Genomic DNA, 26,214 nt, shown 5'->3' with positions numbered 1-26,214 from the left:
TGTACGTTCTGGTTCAGATCTCCTCCGGCCTGCCTGCACCAGCTCACCGTCTCTAGGTGCAGCCTGGGTATGCCGGCACCCTGCCAGGTGCACCCTTACTGGCCTCAGACACTGCCGCTTCTGTTCCTTTGTTCCTCTCTTCATGAACATTCCTTCCTTCACCTTCTCTGCTGAAACCGCACCTGATGAATGCTACTACTGCCTGCAGTTGACAGTTCTTTAAACGAGACTGTAGGGCTTCCCTGGTGGCGCAGTGGTTGAGAGTCTGCCTGCCGATGCAGGAGACACGGGTTCATGCCCCGGTCTGGGAAGATCCCACATGCCGCGGAGCGGCTGGGCCTCTGAGCCATGGCCGCTGAGCCTGCGCGTCCGGAGCCTGTGCTCCGCAGTGGGAGAGGCCACAACAGTGAGAGGCCCGCCTACCGCAAAAAAAAAAAATAAAAAAAATAAAAATAAACGAGACTGTATTTTCATAATATTTGCATATGTCTCATCACAGTTATTGTATGCGCGCCTGTCTCTTCCACTACACTGTAGGCTCTTGGAAGGACGCTGTACCTTATGAACAGTGTTTCAGATGTTGTGAGCGGTCTGTAAAAACTCAGGAGGATACTGATCATTGCTTTACTTTATGACCATTAACCTGCCCTGTGCTCAACTGCTTTATAGACACGTGCTGTTTATGGTCTCTGAGGCTCCTAAGAGAAGTCTAATAGTTATTAGTCATGGATGGGACTATTCATGACATTGCATATTTGTCAATTTTTTGACATTGTCATATTTTGTATGTTACAGTAGTACATGTTTTAAAATATCAAAGTAATGTTTCTCTTTATTTTATCTTTTAGATATTGCTATATGGAGATTTGCCAAAAAACAAAGAAAATATAATATATTTAGCAAATCATCAAAGCACAGGTTTGTATTTCATTTGCATGAAACAGGTTTCTCTATGCACAGTAGGGAAGTAATTCAAAGTAATGTTCTGATATTTTTTAATGGATTTGTTGATGTTGGTAAAACATGAATTTTCAATGCAGATATTATATGTGACCTCGTATTTTTGTGATTTTAGTTTTTTTGGAAAATCAGGCATGTGAAAGCTATGAATTTTCCTTTTCCTTCTGCTGGGTGTATATAAGCTATTTTCTTTCCTTTTTTTCTCTTTGAATACCTCTGTAAATAGTCTATGTATTCTTCCTTTTTAAGTTTTGTTTTTGCAAGTGGAATTTGTGGATCATACTGTATAAACATTTTATATTTTTATTGTTAAGCTGCAGAAAGGTTGTACTGATTTGTGAGTGCTCATTTCCTTAAACACAGTATTAATTACTAATGTCTGCAGTTCCTTTTGCTTCTTCAAGTGTTTGGGTTTAATTATAGCTTGCTCTTCTATCAGGAATCACAGAAGACTCTGGTCTCCAGTATAGTGCAGTATATACATTAAATTAGCTCAAGGTACTTAAAAAAAAACTTTTTGTATTGAAATAATTGTAGATTCACAAGGGTTCACAAACATAGTCTGTAGAGTCCATTGACCCCCTTCACCAAGTTTGTCCCAATGATGGCATCTTATACAGTAACCAAACTAAGAAATTAACAGTGGTTAAGGTACTTTTTAGTTCTCCAGATAATGCAGTCCAAGAAACATCCCACTTCATGTTTTTTCAAAGCTGTAACTGCTTTTGATGCACACTTCCTAAATTCTCTTTTTATTACTTTAAAAAATGTAGTACCCAGAAGTTCAAAGCTAAAAACAAGCTGATGAATGAGAACACCTGATTGGGAAATCACTAATGCCCATGGCTGTCCTTTATCTTCCTCCTGTCAGCTGTGTTTCTTCATGGTTACTTTTATTACTACATATACCTTCTGGAAGGTAAAGAAAGGTAAAGAAGTTGAGGTGCATCTTTCTCAACTTATCTTGTTACTGATTACACTCAGTTTTCTAGGTTAAGAGCTGATGCTCTGAAGGGTGAATAGGAATTTGATGTATCTGTATTTCCCTGGCTTTATTACAATGACTGCTAAGACTATTTGATTTAATTACATTTGACTTTAGCAAAGCAACCAGCCCTGTGGTCAGGGTCTACTTCTAACTCTGGCCTATAAAGCAGCCTGACTTCCTCCTTTATTTTGACTGTTTCTCCAGTCATATCGGGCTTTTTACTGCTAACACAGTCTTGCTATTCCTGTTCTGCTGCTGATGGCATATGTCTACCAGGGTTCCAATATCCAAATAAAAAGGATTTGTGGGTCTAGGGCAGGGAGTGGCTCATGATAGCCCAATTTCCTTTATATTGAGCCCCTGGTTGATTTCATTTAGAGTTTTCTTTCTCTTTAAAGAATTCTTTCTTAAAATTCCTTGTTCAGGGGCTTCCCTGGTGGTGCAGTGGTTGGGAGTCCGCCTGCCGATGCAGGGGACACGGGTTCGTGCCCCGGTCCGGGAGGATCCCACATGCCGCGGAGCGGCTGGGCCCGTGAGCCATGGCTGCTGAGCCTGCACGTCCGGAGCCTGTGCTCCGCGATGGGAGAGGCCACAGCAGTGAGAGGCCCGCGTACCACACACACACACACACAAATTCCTTGTTCAGGTTCCATGCCAACTTTCCTTTTTCCAGGTTTCAATGGAAATAGTGTTCTGCTAACAGAGCTTTGGTACTAGCACAAACCTGTGGAATAAGTACTCCCTGAACATTCCTGGAGGTGGGAGGAGTAGTAATAAACATAATAATACAAAAATTAGAGCCACTGCTGTCATCTGTCTGCTTCCTGTGTCTTGGCCTTTATATCCAATACTTCAGAGTGAGGACTTCTGGGAAAACATTTGGGAGGACACAGATTTTTCACGATTCTTCTGTGTTTGGACCTGGAAGGGTAAAGTGGGGAGTGTGAGCTCCTTAGGCAGCCCGCGGCTGACGTGAAAACGTCACGTGTCTCATCACAGAGAACCAGTCTGCATTCCCGTCCTCTCACCTGACCTCTGAGGGCCTGGACTTTTAGTACCGGGCCCATACCAGTCCGTCGTTCGGAGTTGAGAAGGTTGCTTTTTGAATGCTTTAAAAAATCCATAATTTAGGAACATAACTAGATAGTGACTTTAAATTACTTTAGAATTATAGGCTTCAGTTAGAATGTGATAGAAGATACGTAGCCTTTTCCCAGAAAAATGGGCACATAAAACTTTGCCTAGAGTTTGAGGTTCCAGAGGCCCCTAAAGCTTATCCAGGGACATGGCTCGTTGGCCTGTTATGTCTAGGTACCCCTTTTAAAACCCTTTTGAGGTATTAAAAACCACAACCGAGTAATCTGAAAATGTCAGTAGCAGAAAGAACATGTCAAGGACTGCTGTTCAGCTTAGGCTTCCTTGCTCACCCTCTACAAGGCCTGCCAGAATACAAGAGTCTTTTCTTGGCCTGGCGTGCCAGAGAATTGGCATTCTAATTCGTCCCTCTGGTCCCCTGTTTTCACTTGATGTGTCCTTGCTGTCTCTGCTTTCTTAGTCTCTGTGAACTTATTTCCCTCCAGAGTCAGCAAGGCTGCAGTGGCCACTAGTCCTTCCTCTTGGCCTTCTTTAGCTCTCTGCTTTGGACACTCTGTACCTTTTTAATCTCATGAAGGTTCCCTTTTCTTGGTTTAGGTGACATTTGTCTTGACTAACAACATGTATGGTGAGGCCTGGGCTGTGGAGTCAGACCTCGATTCATAAGCTATTCTGCAATAGGCTGTGTGACTGTGGGCAAATGACTTAGCCTCTCTGAGCCTTATTGGTCAAGTGTGAGTCATGTCTACCGGTCGGGGCTTTTAGGCAGTTTCCATAGGCCAGCTCGTAATCTCACAGAGAGCCCGGCTCACACGGGCAGCGAACAGTAGGGGTGGTGATGATGACAGCTAATCCCGAGGGCACGCCGGATCCGTGCTAGGCGAGTGCTCACGTGCAGGATCTCCTTCAGCCCGCGCTGTGCCGTTATGAGTTGGGCGCTGTTGTTACCTGATAACACAGGTGAGAAAGCTGGCATCTTCTCGCTGCCTCTCCTCACTGCCCTGCCCTCCTCTCTTCCCAGTTAATGGGAGCAACGGCTTGGGCCGGATCACCATGGAAGACTTCTCACACAGCTGCGTTTCTTGAGCTCATGCCAGAACACAAAATGTGAATAGTTATTATAAAGGTAGTACATTAGCATCTCAGCCGTCAGTAACTCAGCTGTAGTCTAGTGTCTCCTATCTGAAACCTAGTTGAGAATTTAAAAAAGTAAAAAAGATAATTGAGTAGCAAAAATTGATGGCACAAAGCTTGTGTCTTTTGACTACTAAATTAGTTCTTAAAACTTTTCCACTAAATATTTCAGAAGTCTAAGGGTATAGCCAGGACAGTTCGTTACAACATGACATACTCTGTAAATTTTACACTTTCTCTTAAAAGTTATTGGAAGATGTATCCTAGGCTACCATATAACCATGTGTGTTTTAATATAAAAATGCATTTTCAGATTCTTCCACATTTTAAAAAATGATTGTTCCAGGAAAAGATACCAAATCTTGTTTTTAGCCTTGTATCCCAAATATGTTCCAGAATATACTGTAGCCTGGAAACCATACACTAAGTTCTCAGAATTTATTCTGAGTCTGTTTACTTTTACATTAGGTATAGTTATAACATTAGCTTGATTATTTAGTTTTCAAGACATGGTTAGAAAGAAATGTGTTTATCAGTGACTGTTTAATTGATCTGAATTACAGGGAAGGGGATAGGGAGAGGGCTTCTATAGGGAGGCACATACCTTAGAGAAAAGTGATAATTGATAGTTCCATAGAGTAGGCGTCGCCAACTGATAGACACCACTGCTGGGGATCATTTACTACAGGGGAAAATCTTTGCATCACTCTATTTAAAGGAGCCATAATAGGAATTATAGATGTAATCATTGTACCTCTTAAATCATCAAGAAAGAGTTAATTATGAATGATAAAAAAGATTAAGAAGAAAGATTTATAATAATTGATAAAACATTTTTCCAAAAGGATAATTTTTAACGTTTAACTTGGCTAATATACTTCTTTAGGATATTCTGTCCGGTGTGGTGCATTGCCTAAAGCATTTCACACAGCTAAGAGTTAATCTTCCTGTAATCCTGTGGAAAACTGTCCCTTTTGGTTGAAATTTTATTGTTACTCCGTTATTTTCTTGGTTTTTATCTCCTACAGGGTTTTTATTAAAAAAATTTTTTTTTCCTCTCGAATTTGCTCCTTTTGTTTTCATTTCCCTGGACCTGAATACACTTGTGATCCTAGGACTGAATCCTTTCACAGATTCTTGTTAATTTTTTTTCAAGTATCCCATCTTCCAATTCATCTGTAGATACGAGAAAAGTCTCCCTCACATTTCATTTTTTATCATTTTCATTCTTATGAAGAAATAAGGTAGTTTGCAGCCATTTATTTTCAAATCCAGGTCTCTCGGGTCCTCCAGACCCTTCACCATTTGCTGCCTTAACTTCATTTTATTTCCTCTTGATCTCTCTTTTTTTTTTTTTTTTTTTTTTTGTTGTTGTTGTTGTTGTTGTTGTATGCGGGCCTCTCACTGTTGTGGCCTCTCCCGTTGCGGAGCACAGGCTCCGGACGCACAGGCCCAGCGGCCATGGCTCACGGGCCCAGCTGCTCTGCGGCATGTGGGATCTTCCCGGACCGGGGCACGAACCCGTGTTCCCTGCATCGGCAGGTGGACTCTCAACCACTGTGCCACCAGGGAAGCCCTCCTCTTGATCTCTTTAAATCATCTCTTGTGTTTGCCATCTTCTGTACAGTTTGCTGGTCTCCGGTTCTTCGCTTTGGTAGGAAGGCTAGTCCCAAGGAAGGGCTACTTCTGTTCGGAATTTGCTCTGCTTGAAAGATCAGTTAACAACCTATTTCTTCCTATAGGTTTTTTGAGTTTTTTGTTGGCACCTCACTCGTGCCTTCTTCTTTTTGTTGTTTTTGAACTTTTAGTCATAACATATCTATGGAATTAGAGTTATTAGCGGCCTGGCTACATGTCCTTTGATTATGTAAAGAACACATAAGTGCCCAACATAGTTGTAAGCTTTGAGAGATCTTTGTTTTGAATTCCATTAGAACCTACTATTGTGTCCTGAACGTCATTGGTCAGGATAAAGTGTCCTTGCCTCTTGTTGCACATATTGGTGTATACAGAATAGTTACTTGCACATGACAGTTTCACTTAGCCATTTTTTTGCTTATAATTTCATGTTTTCTAGATGTCAGGAATGAGAGAAGCCTATTTTATTTTGTTCATGCTGCTTTTGGATTACTCTGATGGTTTGTGACTTTTGCATTTTATCCCTGAGACGAGAAGCTTTTCAAGAACTGTAAAAACAAAAAAACAAAAACCAAATCTAAAAAACTCCACAGAATTTATATTTTGCAAATGTCTGGGGTTGTTTTAAAGTAATTTAAAAATTCTAACCCTAATATTTTTCAAAGCATATCCTCATACAGTCTTGTGAAGAGGCATTTTGTGTTTCTGTGGAGGGGATGCTGGAGTTCACCCAGGGTCACTTATGCACTAATTGATTCTGTCTTTGCAGTTGACTGGATAGTTGCTGATATTTTGGCCATCAGGCAGAACGCTCTCGGACACGTGCGCTATGTGCTGAAAGATGGGCTCAAATGGCTTCCATTGTATGGGTGTTATTTTTCTCAGGTAACTTTCCCATGCTTCTTTCTTTATATATATGTAGCTTATGAAAATTTTAGATTTTAAAATTTAACATACATTTAATATGAATGTATGAGTTTTTTTGGTTTATTTTTATGGCTTTAATAGTTTATTCTAAATTAACATGATTTTGTCTGACATTTTTAATGGTGTGTGTTTATATATATATATATATGGTTACACAGATTGTTAAATTAAATGGAAAAAAATGCAAATGTACAAAAACCAAACAAATAGAAAAATGTAAAGACCTAGAACTTGATGGACACTTACGTTAAGAAACTAAAAAGTAATTATCTGTAGGATATAAAAAAATAGCTATATATGTAGAGTGTCTAGCATGAGTGTCAGGTACATAATAGATATTCAATATATGTTATTTTATGCAAATCCTTTAAAATTACATAATAACCATCAGGTCATGGAACTATATAACAGGCTCTTTGATATTCAGAAGGGGATTACTAGCATTTTTCTATGCCTTTTCTGAATAAATTATTTGATATGTAATTTTTTAAATATTAAGAATGAAATGTGTATGGAAGACAGACTTGTTAATAAGACTTTAATAATCGATTAAAGAAGAAAAGCTAAAGTTATGGTGAGCTCTGAAAATATATAAATCTGAAAGTCATCCGCTGGACACAAGACAGTGGTACCACCCATCCGTGCTGCCCCAAGTCCCATGATCAGTGTCCCTGTGGTGTTGGAGGTTAGTGTACTTACTGCCCGTCTCCTTTCCTCTTTTCCTGAGTCTTTTAAAGGGAAATAAAATCCATATATATTTTGATGAAAAGTATTTTAAACTACTGGGTGCATGTATGAACGGGAATAGATTAATAAGTAGTGGACTTTATGCCACGAAGTAAAATTTTATTTTAAAAGGATTTGCTTTTTACAGTTTGTATGAAACAGAAATAATGCTATTCAAAAATAGTTATTTACAAGCAAAATACGAGGAAACAGACTCTCCAGTTTTATATTTCTTATAATTATTGTATTTATAAAATACTAAGTATTTTATATGTGTAGAAAAATGCATATTAATATATAGACATTCAGAAAACGAAATATTTCCAAATGCCAGCTTGTGAACATTATAAGGTGCAGATTAACTGTAGAATTCAGAACAGAGATCTCTTTGCTCCCTCATCCCAACCAAAAGCAGGTGTTCTGGGAACCTTACTGTTGGGTTAAATTAATTAATAAATACATACATACATACATACATACATACATACATAAATAAAAGGGCAATAGCGAGCTTTTGCTCATTTAAGCCCTGTGAGTATAACTAGAGATATGTATGACAGCTGTGATTGACCTCCACTCAGTACTGTCTTTCCTCCACTCTGCTTTTGTTTCTGGCTATCTTTATTATAACACTTATCAATTCTCTTTATATCACACACGTATACATATTTTGCTTCCTCACTAATCAGGGAGTTCCTAAGGAAAGATACCTGGTCTTCACTTCTGTAGCTTCCATATATCTGGGAAAGAACTCAGATGTTTTCTAATTAAAATAGACTTTAAGGGACCTCCTTGGTGGTGCAGTGGTTGGGAATCCGCCTGCCAGTGCAGGGGACATGGGTTCGATCTCTGGTCTGGGAAGATCCCACATGCCGCGGAGCAACTAAGCCCGTGTGCCACAACTACTGAGCCCGCGTGCCACAACTACTGAAGCCTGTGCGCCTAGAGCCTGTGCTCCGCAACAAGAGAAGGCACTGCAGTGAGAAGCCCGCACACCGCAATGAAGAGTAGCCCCAGCTCACCGCAACTAGAGAAAGCCTGCGTGCAGCAATGAAGATCCAACACAGCCAAAAATAAATAAATAAATTTATATATTTTTAAAAAAGAACAAAAGATGCTCCTAGTTCTCTAAAAAAAAAAAATAGACTTTAATAAGCAAATTAAATGACGGGGAGGAAATAGTATGTGAAGAATAGACATCATGTCATTGAAAGCTTGGGAAAGTTTCACACTGCAATATATGCATTCTTTGGCTTTAATTCTAAAGAGTTAGTGAAGAATGAATTTATTCTCATCAGTCCTCTCAGTTTGGGTAAATAGTGACATACATTCTGTCGAGTACTTTGAGTTTCTTCTCTGTACTCAGGCAAGCCAGTTCATATGTGGAAGGAACCATGACCAGAATCTAAGACCACCCTTCCTCTCCTCTTTATCCTATCCCCTCCTTGCTTCTCTTTGTTTCCTTTTACTCATATTCTGGATTAAGACAAAATCAAATTCATCCAGTCGGTTAATTTTACAGATGCGTTCAAATTAGTATAAAGGAGTACAAAAAAATAGCTGGCCTGATGCAACGTTTCAATGAAGTGCACTTATGAGGTTTAATTAAGGCTACCTTAATTTTTATGAAGGTGCCTGTATTAGCCTGCTAGGGCTCTCATAATAAAGTATCACACTGTGTGGCTTAAACAACAGAAATTTATTTGCTCACAGTTCTGGAGGCTGGAAGTCCAAGATCAAGGTGTCAGCGGGGTTGGTTTCTCTTGAGGTCTCTTTCTTTGGCTTGTGGACAGCTGCCTTCTCCCTGTGTCTCTCCTTTGCATGTGCTTGTCTGTGTCCTAATCTCTCCTTACAAGGCTCCATTCCTATTGGATCAGGGCCCACTCTTATGACCTCATTTATTTTCCTAAAAGCCCCATCTCCAAATACAGTCACATAAGAATCTCGGGGAGAGAACAGAATTCAGTCAACAACAGTGCGACATAAATATGTAGCAGAGTCAGTTTCTAAAATTTCAAAAGATAGTGTTTGTTGAAAGGAGAATTTTTAGTTATTCCATAATAAGCCATTGGAGAAATTGAGAGCTAAGATCCATCTGATTGAATTTTTTATTTTAAAAAATGTATTTTTAATAAAGAAAGCATTTTTAACTGCCAGCAGAACTAAATATTCATCTATTTTCCAGTAAAATGTCACACACAGTTTTATTTGAATTGTATTGAAAACAGGAGAATTTTCAGCTTGTGTTCTCTAGATGCTAACATATGAATGTATTAAATATAATTTAATTCCTAAAATGTAATTTTATTCTTCACTTTTTGGGAATAAAGTTAACCCTTTTGATGACTGGCCATTGGATACTTTAATAGTAAATACTTTTTTCCCCTGTTTTTTTTTCTTTTTTTTCTTTTTTTATGTGGCAGCATGGAGGGATCTATGTAAAGAGAAGTGCCAAATTCAATGAAAAGGAAATGAGAAAAAAGCTGCAGAGCTACATCAATGCAGGAACTCCAGTAAGATTACGCTCATTTTCATTATTTTTCTTATCAACTCTCATTTTTTAATTTAAACATTAAATTAGCATTTAAGAATTGTTTTGAAAATATAGTATCCCGTGTGTAATAAATAATTCAGAGTTTTCGAGGCAACAAAAACCCTCTCTAGGTAAGCAGTTATTTTTGGCCACCAGAAAGATTGCGGCAGGGGATTCAATCCTTTGCTGGTAGCTGTCAGTATTGACCTTAAAGAGGAATGACAAGAACATTCGCTGTCTTCAGTCTATAAATAGAAAACAGAACTGCGCTCGTAACCTTACGCTTCAGCCACTTCAGAGCTCCTCTAACTCCGCTTCTTCAGTCACATGGAGTTTTAGAACAGCTGTTTTCTGTCAGTATAAATTTGGATTTCTTGTATCTGTTGAGTTATTTGAAAAGTCAGGAGAAGTATGAATATCTACAAATGAAGAATCATTGAGTGTAAATGTTATTTATAAAACCTTGCTCCCCCCGGAAGAAATCTCAACGCTCTCTTTGAAGAATGCTGATCGCTGCCCTGTGGCTTTTCCCTGGCCCTCTCCGAGGACAGAGCGACACGATTCCAGTGACTGCCTGAGCTCTATTCCCCAGCGCATGGCGTGGTTTTCTGTCCTGGTGCTCAGAAACATAGCTCACGGTTACCAGTTCTTTTCTTCTTTCTTTTCTCATTCCCTCTACCCTCCTCCTCCCCGCCCGGCTACCCCCTCTCTCCACCGTCCGCTTCTTCTCTTCCTGCTCATGGTGCCCTCTTGCCTTGTGTGCTTGGTGATCTTTGTCTGCTCTTGATTGTATCTGGAAAATTATTTGCAGAAATCAGCTCAAGAGTAAGATGAAAGCGCCTTCCCCCGGAGAACAGTGGCATTTGTTTCAGCTGGGCCCCTTGAGGCTCCTCTCGTCTGGGCCCACCCAAACCAAGCGCTGAGCTTGAGGCTAACTGGACCACCCAGGCGACGCAACCAAGGTGGCAAGTCCACGTGAGGCCTGGATTGCCTGCTTTACTCTTATACCAGGAGTGAAGCCTTTGGTGCTCCCTCCACTTCCGGTTCATTCTCACTGTTTCCAGCAGAAGGTCTGTGGCCTTCCGTTTCGATTCCCCTCATCTTTCGAATCTCTTAGAACGAACGTTCTTTTCTGGGCTTACTTCTGCTTTACTGTGTTTGCTTTAATTTTGGTCTTACCATCTTGTCAGCTCTTGGATACTGTTAAGATGATGTTATATCCAGCTTTTTAAGTTGTTTTCAGTAGGAAAGTCAGTTCAAATAACCTAATCTTGGGCTACCGGAGAACTTTTCTGTTTTTCAAGGGCAAGAGTCTAGTGTTTTGATGTTCATGCAGTGATGCTGAATGGCAGGCTCGTGAGGCAGTGCTGTGAGCCGCTGTCACTTCAGGTCACTATAGGTCTGAGGCCGGTTTCTTAGAATCTGGATGAATCTTCTTTTTTTTTTTTTTTTTTTTTTTTGCGGTACACCGGCCTCTCACTGTTGTGGTCTCTCCCGTTGCGGAGCGCAGGCTCCGGACACGCAGTCTCAGCGGCCATGGCTCACGGGCCCAGCCACTCCGCGGCATGTGGGATCCTCCCGGACTGGGGCACGAACCCGCATCCCCTGCATCAGCAGGCGGACTCTCAACCACTGCGCCACCAGGGAAGCCCTTCATTTTTTAATATTAAAGGCTATGAAACAGATACATAATCTCAGACTCTTCATTATACTCTTTTGTTTCTGAAAGTTAATCACATAATGGACAGGGTGGAATATATTTATCAAGTCAACTTCCATATGGCTTAATTTTCCTCACAGAAATCTATGGTTAATCATTAAATCAGCTCTTATTATTCACTACTAGTATTATTTGAGAGACTGCAGAATTTTGTTTCCAAAAATATCTCTGAATTATAAATTACTAAGAAATACATCTTCTCAATAAATATTGCTGAGACAATATTTTTATAAGGTACTTATCAGTTGGGGGTGCAAATGAAACATTTATGATAAAAATGACTACTTCATCTATAGAAGTCACTTAGCATTGGAGCCATACAGTTTACAGCACAAATATGGAATCTTGTGCTTTGTTTCTTCCCAAATTTAACTCAAGTTCCTTTTCAAATGTGAGGCCAACCTAGTGCATAAGAGTATTGGCTTTGAAATCAGATTTGAGTTTAAATTCCAGATCTGCCATTTAAACTTTGTTACTTTGTACATCACTTAACTCCTCTAAGCTTTAGTTTCCTTATATGTTAAATTTGTTAATAATTACTTAATTTGGTAGATAGGATTAAATAACATGTTTGAAAATTATGCTTATTGTATTTTCCTATTGCTGCTGTAACAAAGTACCACAAACTTACCAGCTCAAAACAACACAAATATTGGATATAACAGCAGAAGCACAGGTAACAAAAACAAAGGTAAACAAATGGGACTACATCAAACTAAAAAGTTTCTGCACAGCAAAGGAAATAATCAACAAAATGAAAAAGCAGCCTACAGAATGGGAGAGAATACTTGCAAACCACATATCCTATCCAATAAGGTGTTAAGTTCCAAAATATTTGAGGAACTCATGCAACTCACTAGCAAAAAAACAAATAACTCAATTGAAAATGGGCAAGGGACTTGAAAAGACATTTCTCCAAAGAAGACATACAAATAGCCAACAGGTGCACGAAAGGTGCTCAGCATCACTTATCATCAGGAAAATGCCAGTCACAACCACAGTGAGATATCACCTCACACCTGTTAGGATGGCTATTATCAAAAAGTCAGAAGATGAAAGTGTTTGTAAGGATATAGAAAAGTTAGCCAATGTTGGTGGGAATATAAGAATTCCATAGTGGTACAGCCATTACGGAAAACAGAATGGAGGTACCTCAAAAGATTAAAAAAGGAACTACCGTATGATCGACCAATTCCACTCCTGGGTATATATCCAAAAAAATAAAATTACTATCTTGAGACATCTGCATTCCCATGGTTCATTCACAGCAGCCAAGATATGGAAACAACCTAAGTGTACATTGACAGATGAATAGATAAAGAAAATGTGGTGTACACAGACGCACACACACAAAATGGAATTTTTTCAGCCTTAAAAAAGAAGGAAATCCTGTTCTTTGCAACAACATGGATGAACCTCAAGGGCATTATGCTAAGTGAAATACGCTTGACACAGAAAGACAAACACTGCATGGTCTCACTTATATGTGGAATCTAAAAAAGCTGAACTCATAGAACCAGAGGGTCGAATGGTAGTTCCCAGGGCTGGGAGTTGGGGGAAATGGGGAGATTCAGTTACAAGATGAATAAATTCTGGAGATGTAATGTACAGTATGGTGACTGTACTTAATAATAACATATTACGTACTTGAAATTTGCTGAAAGAGTAGATTTTAAGTGTTCCTACCATAAAAAAATACGGTAACTATGTGGTGTACATGTATAGTAAGGCATCGTGTTGTACACCTTAAATATATACAATTTTTATTTGTCAATCATACCTCAATAAAGCCAAAAAAATAATAACACTAATTTATTATCTAAATCATTCTGGAGGCCAGCAGTTCAAAATGGGTCTCACTGGACTAAAATCAGGGTGTCAGTGCACTGAGGTCCTTAGGGAAATTCTGAGGGAGAATCCATTTCCTTGCCTTTTCCAGTTTCTGGAGGTTGCCTGCCCTCCTAGCTCACGACTTCTTTCTGTCTGCAAAGCCAGCAGTGGCCGGTCTGTCTCCTTCGTGCTGGCCGTGTCTGTGGTTCTGACTCTTCTGCCTCCCTCTTTCCTGTCCTTGTGATCACGTGATCGCATTGCCCCCCCACCCCGGCATTCTACCATCAGCCCTTACCCTGAGGTCCAGTGGCTGGTAGTCTTAAATCCCCCTTTGCCGTAACCTGCCCTATTCACAGGTTCTGAGCCTTAGGAGCTGGACATTTGGGGGAGGGGCCGTTATTCTGCCTGCCATGCCCGTGTGCATCTGTGTGATTTTATCACTGTTTTCTGATCATACATAGGGCACTTGCATAATTAAATAATACACTCTTTGAGGAAAGAGATAGATACTTTGTATCCTCCACATTTTTGTATTCTTTCCTCTGTAAATGTGCAATGGAATTTTTAATGGGTTGAATGTTTCTGATTATAAATGTAGAAAACTTTGTAAAGAAGTTATGCTGTGCTAGATTGGTTTAATTTGAGAGACAGAAGGCAGAGAGGAACCATCTTATTTATATTCTGTGCATCTCAGTATGAAATAGCTTTTTATTTAAAAAGAAAGCAAGTAATTAAACGATGTCTAGCTAATCAAAACTTACTACGTTCTGAGATATTATTTCTGTATAAATGCGCCTGCTTTGGAACTCTTTAGTAAACTAGTAGAATTTTTAAAAACGAGGGGGGAAGGAAACAGTTTGTTTTAAGAGCCTGCCACACAGGGCTTGATATTTTCACATATTTCCTTTAATCCTCACAGCAACCCTGAGTCTTCATTTGGGAGTGAGAAACGGAGGTTCACTTAAAAAGTAAATTAACTTTTCCAAAGCATGGGGAAAAGGCTGTTTTTAGTAGAAAATCATCAGTTCAATAGTTGGTTACAATTTGAATATATCTTAAACTCTTAAATAGCTCTTTTCTTTTCGAATAGACTGTTAATGTGAAGTAACCTGCTAATTTTCCGTTAGGGGCCGAAGTACGTGTGTTTAAAGTGGTATATCACATCTTGAATATAGATTTTTCTTACGTGGAAGGTCATCACTAAAGAAAAACAGACTCTGGTTCCTTCCAAATGAAAATTTAGCAGATATAAAAGAGTTATATGGGGCTTCCCTGGTGACGCAGTGGTTGAGAGCCCGCCTGCCGATGCAGGGGACACGGGTTCGTGCCCCAGTCCGGCAGGATCCCACATGCCGCGGAGCGGCTGGGCCCGTGAGCCATGGCCGCTGAGCCTGCACGTCCGGAGCCTGTGCTCCGCAACGGGAGAGGCCACAGCAGTGAGAGGCCCGCGTACCGCAAAAAAAAAAAAAAAGAAAAAGTTATATGAACAGTAGCAAAAATCTTGTACATGATTTGATTGGTTTGGGACAGTGGGTCAGTGTTCTCCTGACCTCCTCATTGCTTCCCTGTCCTTGAGCAGGGGTTTCACTTACACTTTCCTTAATTGAGAAGCAGGTCCAGAAATGTCAGACCCTGTGGCCGTCCTTCTCTTGCCCTAGTGCCTCCACTTCCTCTGCTGCCACCTTCTCTATTTCCAGGGGAGCTAAAGAAGGGAGCAGCCTTTTGGTCAGCAGTGAGAAAGCCGTAGCAAGGAAGTCATCAGACGAGAACACCTCTATTGTGCTGGGCTCTCCTTCCTGAGAGAAGCAGAACTGCTTTGTCTCATGGCCTTTGGAGGTAGTTACTGAGAAGGCAGCACACAAAGCTGGCGGCAGGGAAGGCAGGTCCCCTCGGTCAGGGTGATGAGCTACTCATGTCACGTTGTTCTTCTTCCCACCAGATGCACCATCGCAGATTTCTAAGCAGATCTGTTTTCACTGTAACAGCAAATTGCAACGTTATTTTGCACCAGGCACTGTATTGAGTAGATTATATGATTTACCACCTTTTCTTTTTTGTGTTTTTTTTTTAAGAAGCAATATGAGTTTAATTACTCTGGAAACAATCACCCCCCAAATGATGCCTGAACCTAAAAGGTACATAAAAATGACCAAAAATATCTTAAAATAATAGAGCTGAAGGTTAATTGTCATTTTTCCCTCAGAGCAAGTGTGTGTTCAGCTGGACAGTGAATTACAAACTATGTCAAACCACATTAAGGCAGATGATAAATCTGGTTGCGTTTGTTACGACTCCCGGGAAAGTGACCCTGTGGGAGCGGGGTGTTCTTCCTCCCAGCTGTGTGGTCCGTCGGCCCAGGAAGGGCCAGCCCTGGAGGCAGCAGGTGGCGACCAGGCCCTGCCTGTCTGGCCACTGCTCGTCCTGCTGACCCTCTGTGACTGAAGTGGACACAGCACCCTGGCCCTGTTGACATCCCTGATGCACACCCACCGCCCGTCGACCGACCCCTTCCACAGGGTCACGCTGTTGTCTCCCCCTGAGGCGGCCAGGATGTTGGCTGCGATGGGCCGGCTCCCATGCCATACAACACCACTGAACTTGTGCAGCAGTTTGGGGGACCACGCACTGCCCGAGGCACCATCACAGGTCCAGACGAACACTGGACCATCCTGGGAGCAGCTGGCAGTGGTGCTGGTGGGCAGGCTGACAGAGGGGGCCCAGGCCACGTTTCAGACCCAGTCACTGTGTGCTTCCAACTTCTGCTCTTCCTCCCACTGGCCGTCCTCCTCCTCCTCCGTCCACAGTGTGATGAGGTTGTCACAGCCACAGCGAATGCAAACTTCTTGATGTAGTTGGGCTCCTGCCCAGATGGCTGGTCTATGAGGCTTCCAGGGCCGACAGCAGGGGCCCAGCTGACGGCATTGCAGCCAAGAGTGTGAGCACTGTTGGTCTTCTTCACTTCCCACTGGCCCGACCTGGTGTAAGTCAGCAGAGAAATGGCCCCATCCGAGCTCCCACAGGCTAGGATCAGGCCGTAGTCACAGGGGGCCCAGCACACAGAGTTTACTGAGGAGTAGTGTCCTGTGTGCTCATGCGTCTTCTCCCAGGTGCCATTTTCCTCTTTCCAGATAATGACTTTCCGGCTGTAGGAGCAGGATGCCAGGACATTGCCGTACATGGGGTGGGCCCGGCCACTTGCCACACAGGACCCTCATGACCCCTGAGGTTGGCGATGAGGATCTGCCCTCCGCTGAGCACGTCGAAGATCTTGACGGACCTGTTGTCTGATGAGCAGGTTGCCCGGCGGGTGCCGCAGTGGTGCACCTGGCATCACGCTGCAAAGGGAGGGCTGCTCGGGAAGCCTGCAGGAATCACGTCCTCATGGGGAATATCTGCAGTGGTCATTACTGATGCCGTGGTCACGGCAGCTCCAGGCCTTGGACATGGCAGGTCCCGGCGGCGCGTCGATTTATCACTTTCTGTCGTGGTAATATCCCAGTGAGGCGTAGGTACCACTGTCACTTCATTTCATAGATGAGGAAACTTAAGGTGCAGCGAGGAGGAGGAGGTCGTCCAGGGTCTCGGGGCCTGTAAGGGGAGAGTCCGGGGTTGAAGTCAGTTATTCATACTGCTCTGTGCTTTCTCTAGGGACAGTCTTTGTAAATACAACTTCCTATAGAAGACCACCTACTTTGTGGCGTAATGGCCGTAAAATAACTTTATTTATTGTTTAGCCAGTGACCTTAATAATTTAATAATAACTCATTGTGTGACTGTCATATTTTACTTTTTTAATGTAACTTTTATTCTGTGTAACGATTAGTTTCTTTTAAAGTTTGGAACCCATTCACTGACTTGTGGAAGATAGTAATGGGCTTTGGCCTGTTTATTTGTTTATTGAGATGTAATTCACATACTGTGAAATTCACCATCCTAAAGCATATAATTCAATGGTTTTCCATGTATTTGCCAAGCTGTGCCACCATCACCGTTATGTAATTCCAGAACATCTTCATCACCCCCAAAAGGAGCCCCGTACCTCTCAGCAGTCACTCCCTGCTTGCTCCTCTTCCCATCCTGCGCCTAGAAAATCTGTACGATTTGTGTGGTCTGATTTTGTTTCATGCCATTCTTCCACTTCCGCATGGAGTTACATTGGCTTTTTCTTAGTCCTGCGATGGCCCAGCTCTTCCCCACCTGAGAGTCTGCACACAGCGCGTCTTCTATCTGGTGGCTCCCTCTCTCTTTTTTACTGAAGTACTGTCGGTGAGGTGTGATTGACGTGCAGTAGGCTGCAGACGGTGACTGGGTAGAATTTGATGAGTTTTGGTGTCTGTATACAAACCGTTGCCACAATCAAGGTACTGCACACGTCCACCGGCCCCACAAGTGTCCTCATGCCTCTATGTGCCTGTTGCGTCTCAAGGCAGTCACTGAGCTGCTTTCTGTCACTGTGGATTAGTTTGTACTTTGGAGAATTTTATATAAATGGAATCATACAGTTTGTACTCTTTGTTTGGGAGTGAGTTTGGCTTCTTGCACTTAGCATAATCATTTTGAGATTCCTCCGGTCATTGTATGTATCAATAGCTTGTTTCTTTTTACTGCTGCCTAGCAGCCTTGAATAGAACTGGTGAGGGTGGGCGTCCTTGCCTTGTTCCTTGTCTGCTGGGGAAAGCACCTGTTCTTTTATCATTCTTTAGGCCTTAGACCCATCATCCATTCTAGTTTCCCTCATGTCATTTTCTTTCATATCACCTTGTTCTTTTTCTTCATAGTTACATAGTGTGTAATTATATATTTTTATTTGTTCAGTGTACTTTTTTCTCACTTGTCTCCAAAGACCATATTGTTTTGTTACTCTGTATATAGCACCTGGCACATAATAGGTGTACAAAAAATATTTCTTGAATGAACCCTGCATGAATAGTTCTTTCTTACTTTCTTGCTAACCATCAGTGTTTTTTAAGTAAAACATCTGAGAGACAGAAAATAATACCACATGATTTATTAACCATTCCAATCATGAATTGTTTTATTTATAAATGATTGAGTGAAAAGCTAATAACCTTCAGTAGTTGCTTTCATGGCTTTGAATACAAACTTTACTAATTTAACATGTTTTCTCATGAGAAGGAATTTGTGGTTTTGGGAACTAATTTTAGTATTTTTCTTCTGGTTTTTCCTTCTGGCTCCTGGAACGTAATAAGGAATTCTTAATTAAAAAAATTTTTTTACCCAGTTTTCTACATTTTTTGACCATTCTGAAAAGATAACTAAACACAATCTATTAATTTCTAAGTTAGGCAAAGATAGTAGCTTCTAAAAATTATATATATGTATGGATAAAAAGCTTCTGCATTTGCATGGAAGCTGAAAATGCAAAATTGCAGAGCCACCATTATACCAGCTTTTCAGATGAAACTTTGGAAGAGAATGATCATATGTTTATCTAATGAAAAAATTCAGATTTTCACATAGGTTCATTTAGATCTATGTGAAAATCATAGATCATTCAGATAAAAGAATACTTCTGTGCTGGACATCTAGGTAGATGGTCTTACCTGGGATCTGGTAAGGATGGATAAAATGAGCATACTTTTCTCTCATGAGCTCCTTAAGTTTAGACTAATTGATTACTTAGTAAACATCCAGCTTGACTTATAACTTCATTTATAATTGCATTGTTTTAATTTATGAGGCCACTTGTAAATTGAGTCATTTAAAATGCATTAAGGGAGTCTTATAAAATAAGAATACTGTATGAACCTTTTGAAATACGAACATCTATTACCTTTTATATTGTGGAAATTTATATAGTTATGTATATAACTATGTATCTCATCCCTTAAATGAGATATACTTAAGGACCCTGATGTCTAAATTTACACGTTTTCTTTTTATTTATTTATTTATTTATTTTATTTTGGCTGCTCTGGGTCTCCGTTGCCACGTGTGGGTTTTTCTCTAGTTGAGGCGAGCAGGGGCTACTCTTCGTTGCGATGTGCAAGCTTCTCATCGTGGTGGCTTCTCGTTGCAGAGCACGGACTCTAGGCGCATGGGCTTCAGTAGTTGTGGCGCACGGTCTCAGTAGTTGTGGCTCGTGGGCTTTAGAGCGCAGGCTCAGTAGTTGTTGCTTGTGGGCTCTAGAGCGCAGACTCAGTAGTTGTGGCACACGGGCTTAGTTGCTCTGCAGCATGTGGGATCTTCCCGGACCAAGGCTTGAACCCATGTCCCGTGCATTGGCAGGCGGATTCTTTTTTTTTTTTTTTTTTTTTGCGGTACGCGGGCCTCTCCCGTTGCGGAGCACAGGCTTCAGACGCGCAGGCGCAGCGGCCATGGCCCACGGGCCCAGCCGCTCCACGGCATGTGGGATCTTCCCGGACCGGGGCAAGAACCCGTGTCCCCTGCATCGGCAGGCGGACTTTCAACCACTGCGCCACCAGGGAAGCCTCAGCAGGCGGATTCTTAACCACTGTGCCACCAGGGAAGCCCTAAAATGTACACCTTTTCAAAAGTCATTTTGCAGAATCTTGGGGGGATAAAAACCTCTTTCATTGATGAATTGAGGCTTTGTGTGAGTCATTTATGGCCAGTTTTTAAATTAGTGAATATTTGCATGTAATTAGAAATGTTGGATTCTTAATGACTGACCTACAGATGGATGTAGGACTGTATTTCACATCTAGTCTATGTTATATTAAGACTTAATTGAATTTGTGCATTTTGGTGGTTCTGCTTGAAATGAAGGTCATAGGTAATGGAATATATACATTTTTTTTCCCCACCATTTATGGGAAATACTCTTAGGATTAATAGGGTTAGCACTGATAAGTTAACAGCAACAATAAAAACACTCACATAAAACAAACCAAATTTTCTTTATGGCTTCACAGATGTATCTTGTGATTTTTCCAGAGGGAACAAGGTATAATCCAGAGCTAACAAAAGTCATTTCAGCTAGTCAAACATTTGCTGCTCAAGAAGGTAAGTAAAAAATTACCTATATTTGAACATAAAATTTTTAAAGATAATGACCTTTTAAATTTTTGTTCCTAGAGAAGATATTTATGTTTTACAACAGATGAAATGAATGAATGTTTTTACTCCTTGAATGAATATCTGTATTATTTCTTAGGAAATGAAGTTTCTTCTCATTAATTCATATGTATGTTATTACATATGTCTGAGAGATTAAATTCAAGGGCTTCCTACAGTACACATTTTGGTACCGTGGATTTAGGCAAAATCTGTCTGGGCACATGATTATTTAGATGGAACCTTCTTCTGCAGTATGGGTTCTGTGCGATGGACAGAGTTTCTGTTTGTGGGTTGACAGACCTAGATTGGAATCCAGATTCTGACATTTATTAGCAGGATGGTTGCAAGCTGCCTGGTGTTACAGAGCATCAGTTTGCTCATCTCGTAAAAAAAGATCTGTGGATTCTGCATCCATGGATTCAATCAACCACAGATGGAAAATATTTAAAATAAATTTTTTTCAGGAAGTTCCAAAAATCAAAACTTGAAATTGCCATGCTGGCAACTATTTACATCGCATTTACATAGCACTTACAACTATTTACATAGCATTTGTGTTGTCTCAGTTATTATAAGAAATCTAGAGTTGATTTAAAACATACAGGAGGATATGTGTGGGTTATATGCAAATACTAGGCCATTTTCTATAAGGGACTTGAGCATCTGTGGATTTTGGTATCCAAGGGGTGGAGTTGGGATTGGGGTAGTCTTAGAAGCAATCCCCTGTGGATACCAAGGGGTGTGCCTAAGTCTGTGTAAGAAGTAAAGTAGAAGATATGGGAAGTTCCTACTGGAGACTATTGCACACAGTTAGTTCACAGTTCTTAAAAGCTATTGATGTCCCCAATAATGAGAATGTTCTTAACTTCATATTTTAGAAAATTGGGTAACTGATACACCAATAAGCTACACAATTTAACCAAATTGGCTCTGTTCTCAAAGGTGTCTCTACAGATTGACCGTGGATTAGCATGTGATCTGCCCGCTTTGAGCAGCAGTGCTACCTGAGCAGACGCCTTGTTGCAGCGCCCTGCTGGGCCTCCGAGGTTATGAGAGCCTGCTGCAAGGGTGGTGCTGTTCTGTGTCTGCTCTGACCCACATGGTAGTGATCATTCAAAATGTGGCTGGTGCATCAGAGGAAATGCATGTTTAATTCTAGCTGGTTTGAGTCAACTCATCATGATCTGAGACGGAATTCTCCCCCTAGACTTCCATCTGGCTAGGCTCCATCTTCCTCCTACCCTTCTGGTGCTTCCCGCCTAGTCTCCTTTCTAGCCTCCTCTTCTGCTTCATTCTTTCCTGTTTCATGTTATTTCTGGTGTCTGACTTGGGTCTTTTTCATTTATTTCACTTTCTGTGTTTTTCATGGTGGCCTTCATCTAAATCCAGAGCTGTTGCCACCATTTATTTCACTGCTGATGACTCACAAAAAGCTTTCTCCCATCCGCACCTCTCTGCCTGACTCAAGACCTGTATTCACAGTTGCCCAGCGGAGAGCTTCACCTGACCGACTCAAAGGCATGTCCCAAACTTGGTGTGTCAAATACAGTATTTACCTTTCCACTCATATGCTGTATCAGCTGGGCCTCTCTTTTCAAGGTTCCTTCAGCTTTTCTTTACAGAATATACAAGTATCCCTCTTGAACTAGTATTTAGTCTTAGATGAACATTACCACTAGCTTTGGGCTGCATTCCCAAGCATATATTAATTCATATAACCTTAGACAGGTTACTTTATTTCTTTTGGTCTATTTCCTTATTTGTAAGTCAGGAATCATAATATCTCCTTCATAGGGCTTTTGTGAGATTCAGTGACATAATGTTTATAGAAAGCCTGGTATGTAATATATATTTACTAAGTCATTACTGCTAACTTAGGAAGTGAAGGAGAGGTACCACCACAGGTAAATCTATTAATAATGGCAAAAATTATTAGCCGATCCTGAGGGATAAAACAGAAGGGCTAATAAAATTGGATGTAAGAACTCAAATCATTGCCATTTGGAGCTATTATGTAAAAGGCAAGCAAGGCTTATGTCTTATAACCGCATTCCTTTAAGAAATATTTATTACAAAGCAGATATGAGTCCTTATCCAATAGAGGATAGATAAGAACACACGTATATGATGTACAAAGAGATAAGATGTGAGAAGTACAGATAACGCTCCGTGGGAGTTGAAGGAAAAGAGAACTAGTGATGCGCAGGGTGTCTGGATGACTGCCGAGAGGAGGTGACGTCGGAAATGTCGAATTAGGGCCGACACGTGTGGGGAAGGGAGGGAATTCTAGGTATAAGAAATAACAACAGCAAAGACGTGGAGTTACGAGCAAAGAGTTTGCTGTCTTCAAGCAAAAGAAGGAGAGCTGTGTGAGTTCAGTGCGTCAAGTTGGCATGAGTATCGGTCACGGAAGGCGGCGAATTTTAGGCTTAGTGGTCTGGACGTCACTGCAGAGTTGAATGGAAGTCATTGAACAGTATTCTTTTTAATTAGTTCATTATGTTTCATTTAAGAAGTCACAGTCTTAATTCCATTTTTCTAATAGCATGTTCTATAACTGAGCCCACAAGATACTTTGGGGAAAAAAGAGGTTTCATGTCCAAAGGGGTTTAGAAAATGTTGCATTTTATATCCTTTCCTTAGGGAGTTATAGTTCACATTCGTGTGTTAGTCTCAGAAAAGTACTATTGTAAAAATGTCTTATTTTGTTTAAGGAACCGTTTTCTAGATTTGTATAAGAAAACAATGATGTAAAATGGTTACACAAAATTTGGGGTTTTCATGAAGTAAATTTTTATGGTTTCAGAAAATTGCGGCTCTCCTGAATTATTCCTTCTCTAATTCTAGATTGCTGAGCCCTGAATTTAACGAAATATATATTTTACTCTTTGAAGCTTAAAATAGTTTGTAGATGAATTAGTTTGAGACTCTTCATAAAAACTTGAGTTATGAAAACCATAAACTATATAAATTTTCAGTTCCACTTGTGTGTCACCTCTTATATCCACTTTAATTCTGTTTAGGAATTACAATTTTATGTTAGATGAGATGAAAGGGAAACAATAAACTTAATTTTGGGGAATCTTTTTCCTGTTACTTTTCATGTGTCTTGTAAAATCTGATGCATTTTGTTGTCATTAAATAATCAACTACATCTTGGAACACGTGTTTTCAATGAGTTGCACAGAGAGCTGAACTCTGGAGAGGCTGACCTAGAGTGCTTTAAGTCCTCACAGACTGTGCTGATTTCATTTTTGATTTCTAACATGTAACACATTCCGCTGAGGTGGTACAACTAGGCGTAATGTCTTCTAGGAGTTTATAATTTAATAGGAGAGATAAAACATGACTGTATTTGTTATCTATTGAGGTGTAACATATTATTCCATACCCTAATGGCATAAAATGACAAACGTTTATTATCTCACGGTCTCTGTGGGTCAGATGTGTTTAGCTGGTGGCTTCGTGCTCAGGGTCGGTCTGAGGCTGCAGTCAAGGTGTCCGCCGGGGCCGTGGTCCCATCCTGGCTCCCCTGGGTGTGCTCATCACACGGCTGTCAACAGGCCTCGGGTCCTCTGTGGCTGTTGGCTGCAGAGTCCGTTTCTTGACACTTGAGCCTCTTCACAGAGCTCCTCACAGCAGGACAGCTTGCTGCCCTCGAGCGATGGATCAGGGAGGGGCGGGGACGGGACGAGGGAGAGGTAGTGACAGTGACAGTGCATAGGGGAGGGTGAGCGCGAGACAAGCACGGTCCTCTCAGAACCTAACCTCAGAAGCGACACCCCGTCGCTTTTGCCACATTCCCTTCGTTAGAAACAGTTCACTGGGTCCAGCCCACACCCCAGGGGAGACTGTACAGGGGTGTGACTACAAAGAGGGCCATGCTAGAGGCTGCCGACCTCAGTGGTGCTCAAGTAAGAGTTTTGCGTAAATAGTGGCATCGCGCTGGACTGTGATGAGACACAGGTGAGCAGAGTGCGCTTGAGGTTAACTCAGTTCCAGATGCGGGGTCGGTGAGGCTTCCTGGGAGAGGAAGCCCTGGGCGGCTGTGAAGAGCCTCGCTGGAAGAGGCGTTGGTCGTGGGGAGGCTGCCTTTCAGTAGGAAAGGGTGGCACAAGCCCAGGAGCGCCCAGAGCTGTCTGCTGTCTCAAAGCACAGTCAGTGTGTGGGGCGTGGGGCGGAGTGAGAGCCTGGGGGGTTCCCGCTACTGGCAGAAAGGCCTGAGCGCGGCTGCGCAGGGGCAGTTGAGGTCTTCACAGTAGTGATCAGATGTCCAGGAACTAGTACGTTGTTTTCAACACCTTCGCCTCTTACAACCCTTTTATAATGTGTGCTGGACTAACTCATTAAATATATTAAGCAAGTCAGAATTAGCCCTGGACATTTTATTGTATCTTGTCACTGGTCAGATCACTAGTTATTGTTGAGGTATAATAAGTTTACATGATGGAATGAGTATAATCCCAGATTATTGTCTGTGTGGAGAATAACAGAGAATTATTGTGTGTTTCGGCTTTGAAGGACTAATGATTTCTTTTGTATAATTTACGTGTGTGTATGTGTTTGTGTGTGTGTGTGTGTATTCCTATTTAAATATTGGTGTACTTTTTTCAGTTGGGTAAGACAAATGGTTATTTGCAAATAGATTTATTTACTGTGTTATGTTTACGCAGATTTGTCATTTCAGTCCAGGTTTTAGGGCCTGTGTTAGTCGCCTCAGGCTGCCGTAACGAGCCACCACAGACTGAGTGGCTTAAACAGCAGACATTTATTTTCTCCGAGTTCTGGAGGCTGGATGTCCAAGATCAAGGTGCCGGCAGGGTTGGTTTCTCTTGAGGCCTCTCTTCCTGGCTTGTAGGCGGCCACCTTCTTGCTGTGTCCTCACATGACCTTTCCTCTGTGGGCTCGCTCACAGAGCGAGGTCTCGGGCATCTCTTCCTCTTTTTATAAGGACATCAGTCCCGTTGGACTAGAGCCCCACCTTTATAACCTCATTTAACTTGAATTACCTCCCTAAAGACCCTTTGGGGTTAGGGCTTCAAAATGAATTAGTGGGTCAGGGGCAGGGTGGGGACAGGGACAGACAGTTCAGTCCATAACAGGGCCTTAAATTATTTTTCTGTATGTAATTACATTTAATACTAATATTTCTTAATTTATCATTTTAAAAACAATGTAAGATGGCTACCTTATATCAATACATTATATAAATATTATTACCTACTAAAAGTTACTTATTTTTAAAAATCCACACTAATTTTATAATGCTAAAACAAGTACTTTTTTTTTTTTTTTTTTTTTTTTTTTGCCGTACGCGGGCCTCTCACTGTTGTGGCCTCTCCCATTGCGGAGCACAGGCTCCGGACGCGCAGGCTCAGCGGCCATGGCTCACGGGCCCAGCCGCTCCGCGGCATGTGGGATCCTCCCGGACCGGGGCACGAACCCGTGTCTCCTGCATCGGCAGGCGGACTCTCAACCACTGCGCCACCAGGGAAGCTCTAAAACGAGTGCTTTTAAGTAATTCTTAAAATAGCGTAATAATGATATATACTATAGTACTAATAGTACCCTAGTCACCAATAACTGACCATTATTGGTCTGTCATTTTTCTATGAGTTGTAG

General features: G+C 41.4%; 1 protein-coding gene and 1 pseudogene across 2 annotated transcripts in view; one reads left to right on the top strand and one right to left on the bottom strand.

The window, feature by feature from the left end:
* Positions 1-26,214, top strand: part of AGPAT5 (1-acylglycerol-3-phosphate O-acyltransferase 5) — a gene marked incomplete at both ends in the record, with an annotated part of 58,738 nt that overhangs the window by 17,996 nt on the left and 14,528 nt on the right. Inside the window, 4 exons of the mRNA XM_079726685.1 lie at positions 849-918; positions 6,585-6,700; positions 9,892-9,981; positions 20,448-20,538. Coding sequence (XP_079582811.1) covers positions 849-918; positions 6,585-6,700; positions 9,892-9,981; positions 20,448-20,538 — 367 coding nt within the window. The remainder of the gene's footprint in view (positions 1-848; positions 919-6,584; positions 6,701-9,891; positions 9,982-20,447; positions 20,539-26,214) is intronic.
* On the bottom strand, positions 15,177-17,950 carry LOC307068769 (protein SEC13 homolog; annotated as a pseudogene). The gene is made up of 3 exons: positions 17,813-17,950; positions 15,841-16,875; positions 15,177-15,347 (listed from the first exon to the last, which is right to left on the bottom strand). The product of its transcript is annotated as a protein SEC13 homolog (transcript).

The sequence above is a fragment of the Hyperoodon ampullatus genome (genome assembly GCF_949752795.1).
Source record: "Hyperoodon ampullatus genome assembly, chromosome: 20".
In the NCBI taxonomy this organism is placed as follows: domain Eukaryota; kingdom Metazoa; phylum Chordata; class Mammalia; order Artiodactyla; family Ziphiidae; genus Hyperoodon; species Hyperoodon ampullatus.
The sequence above is the reverse complement of the archived record's forward strand: the minus strand, read 5'-3'. Positions and strand labels throughout refer to the sequence as shown.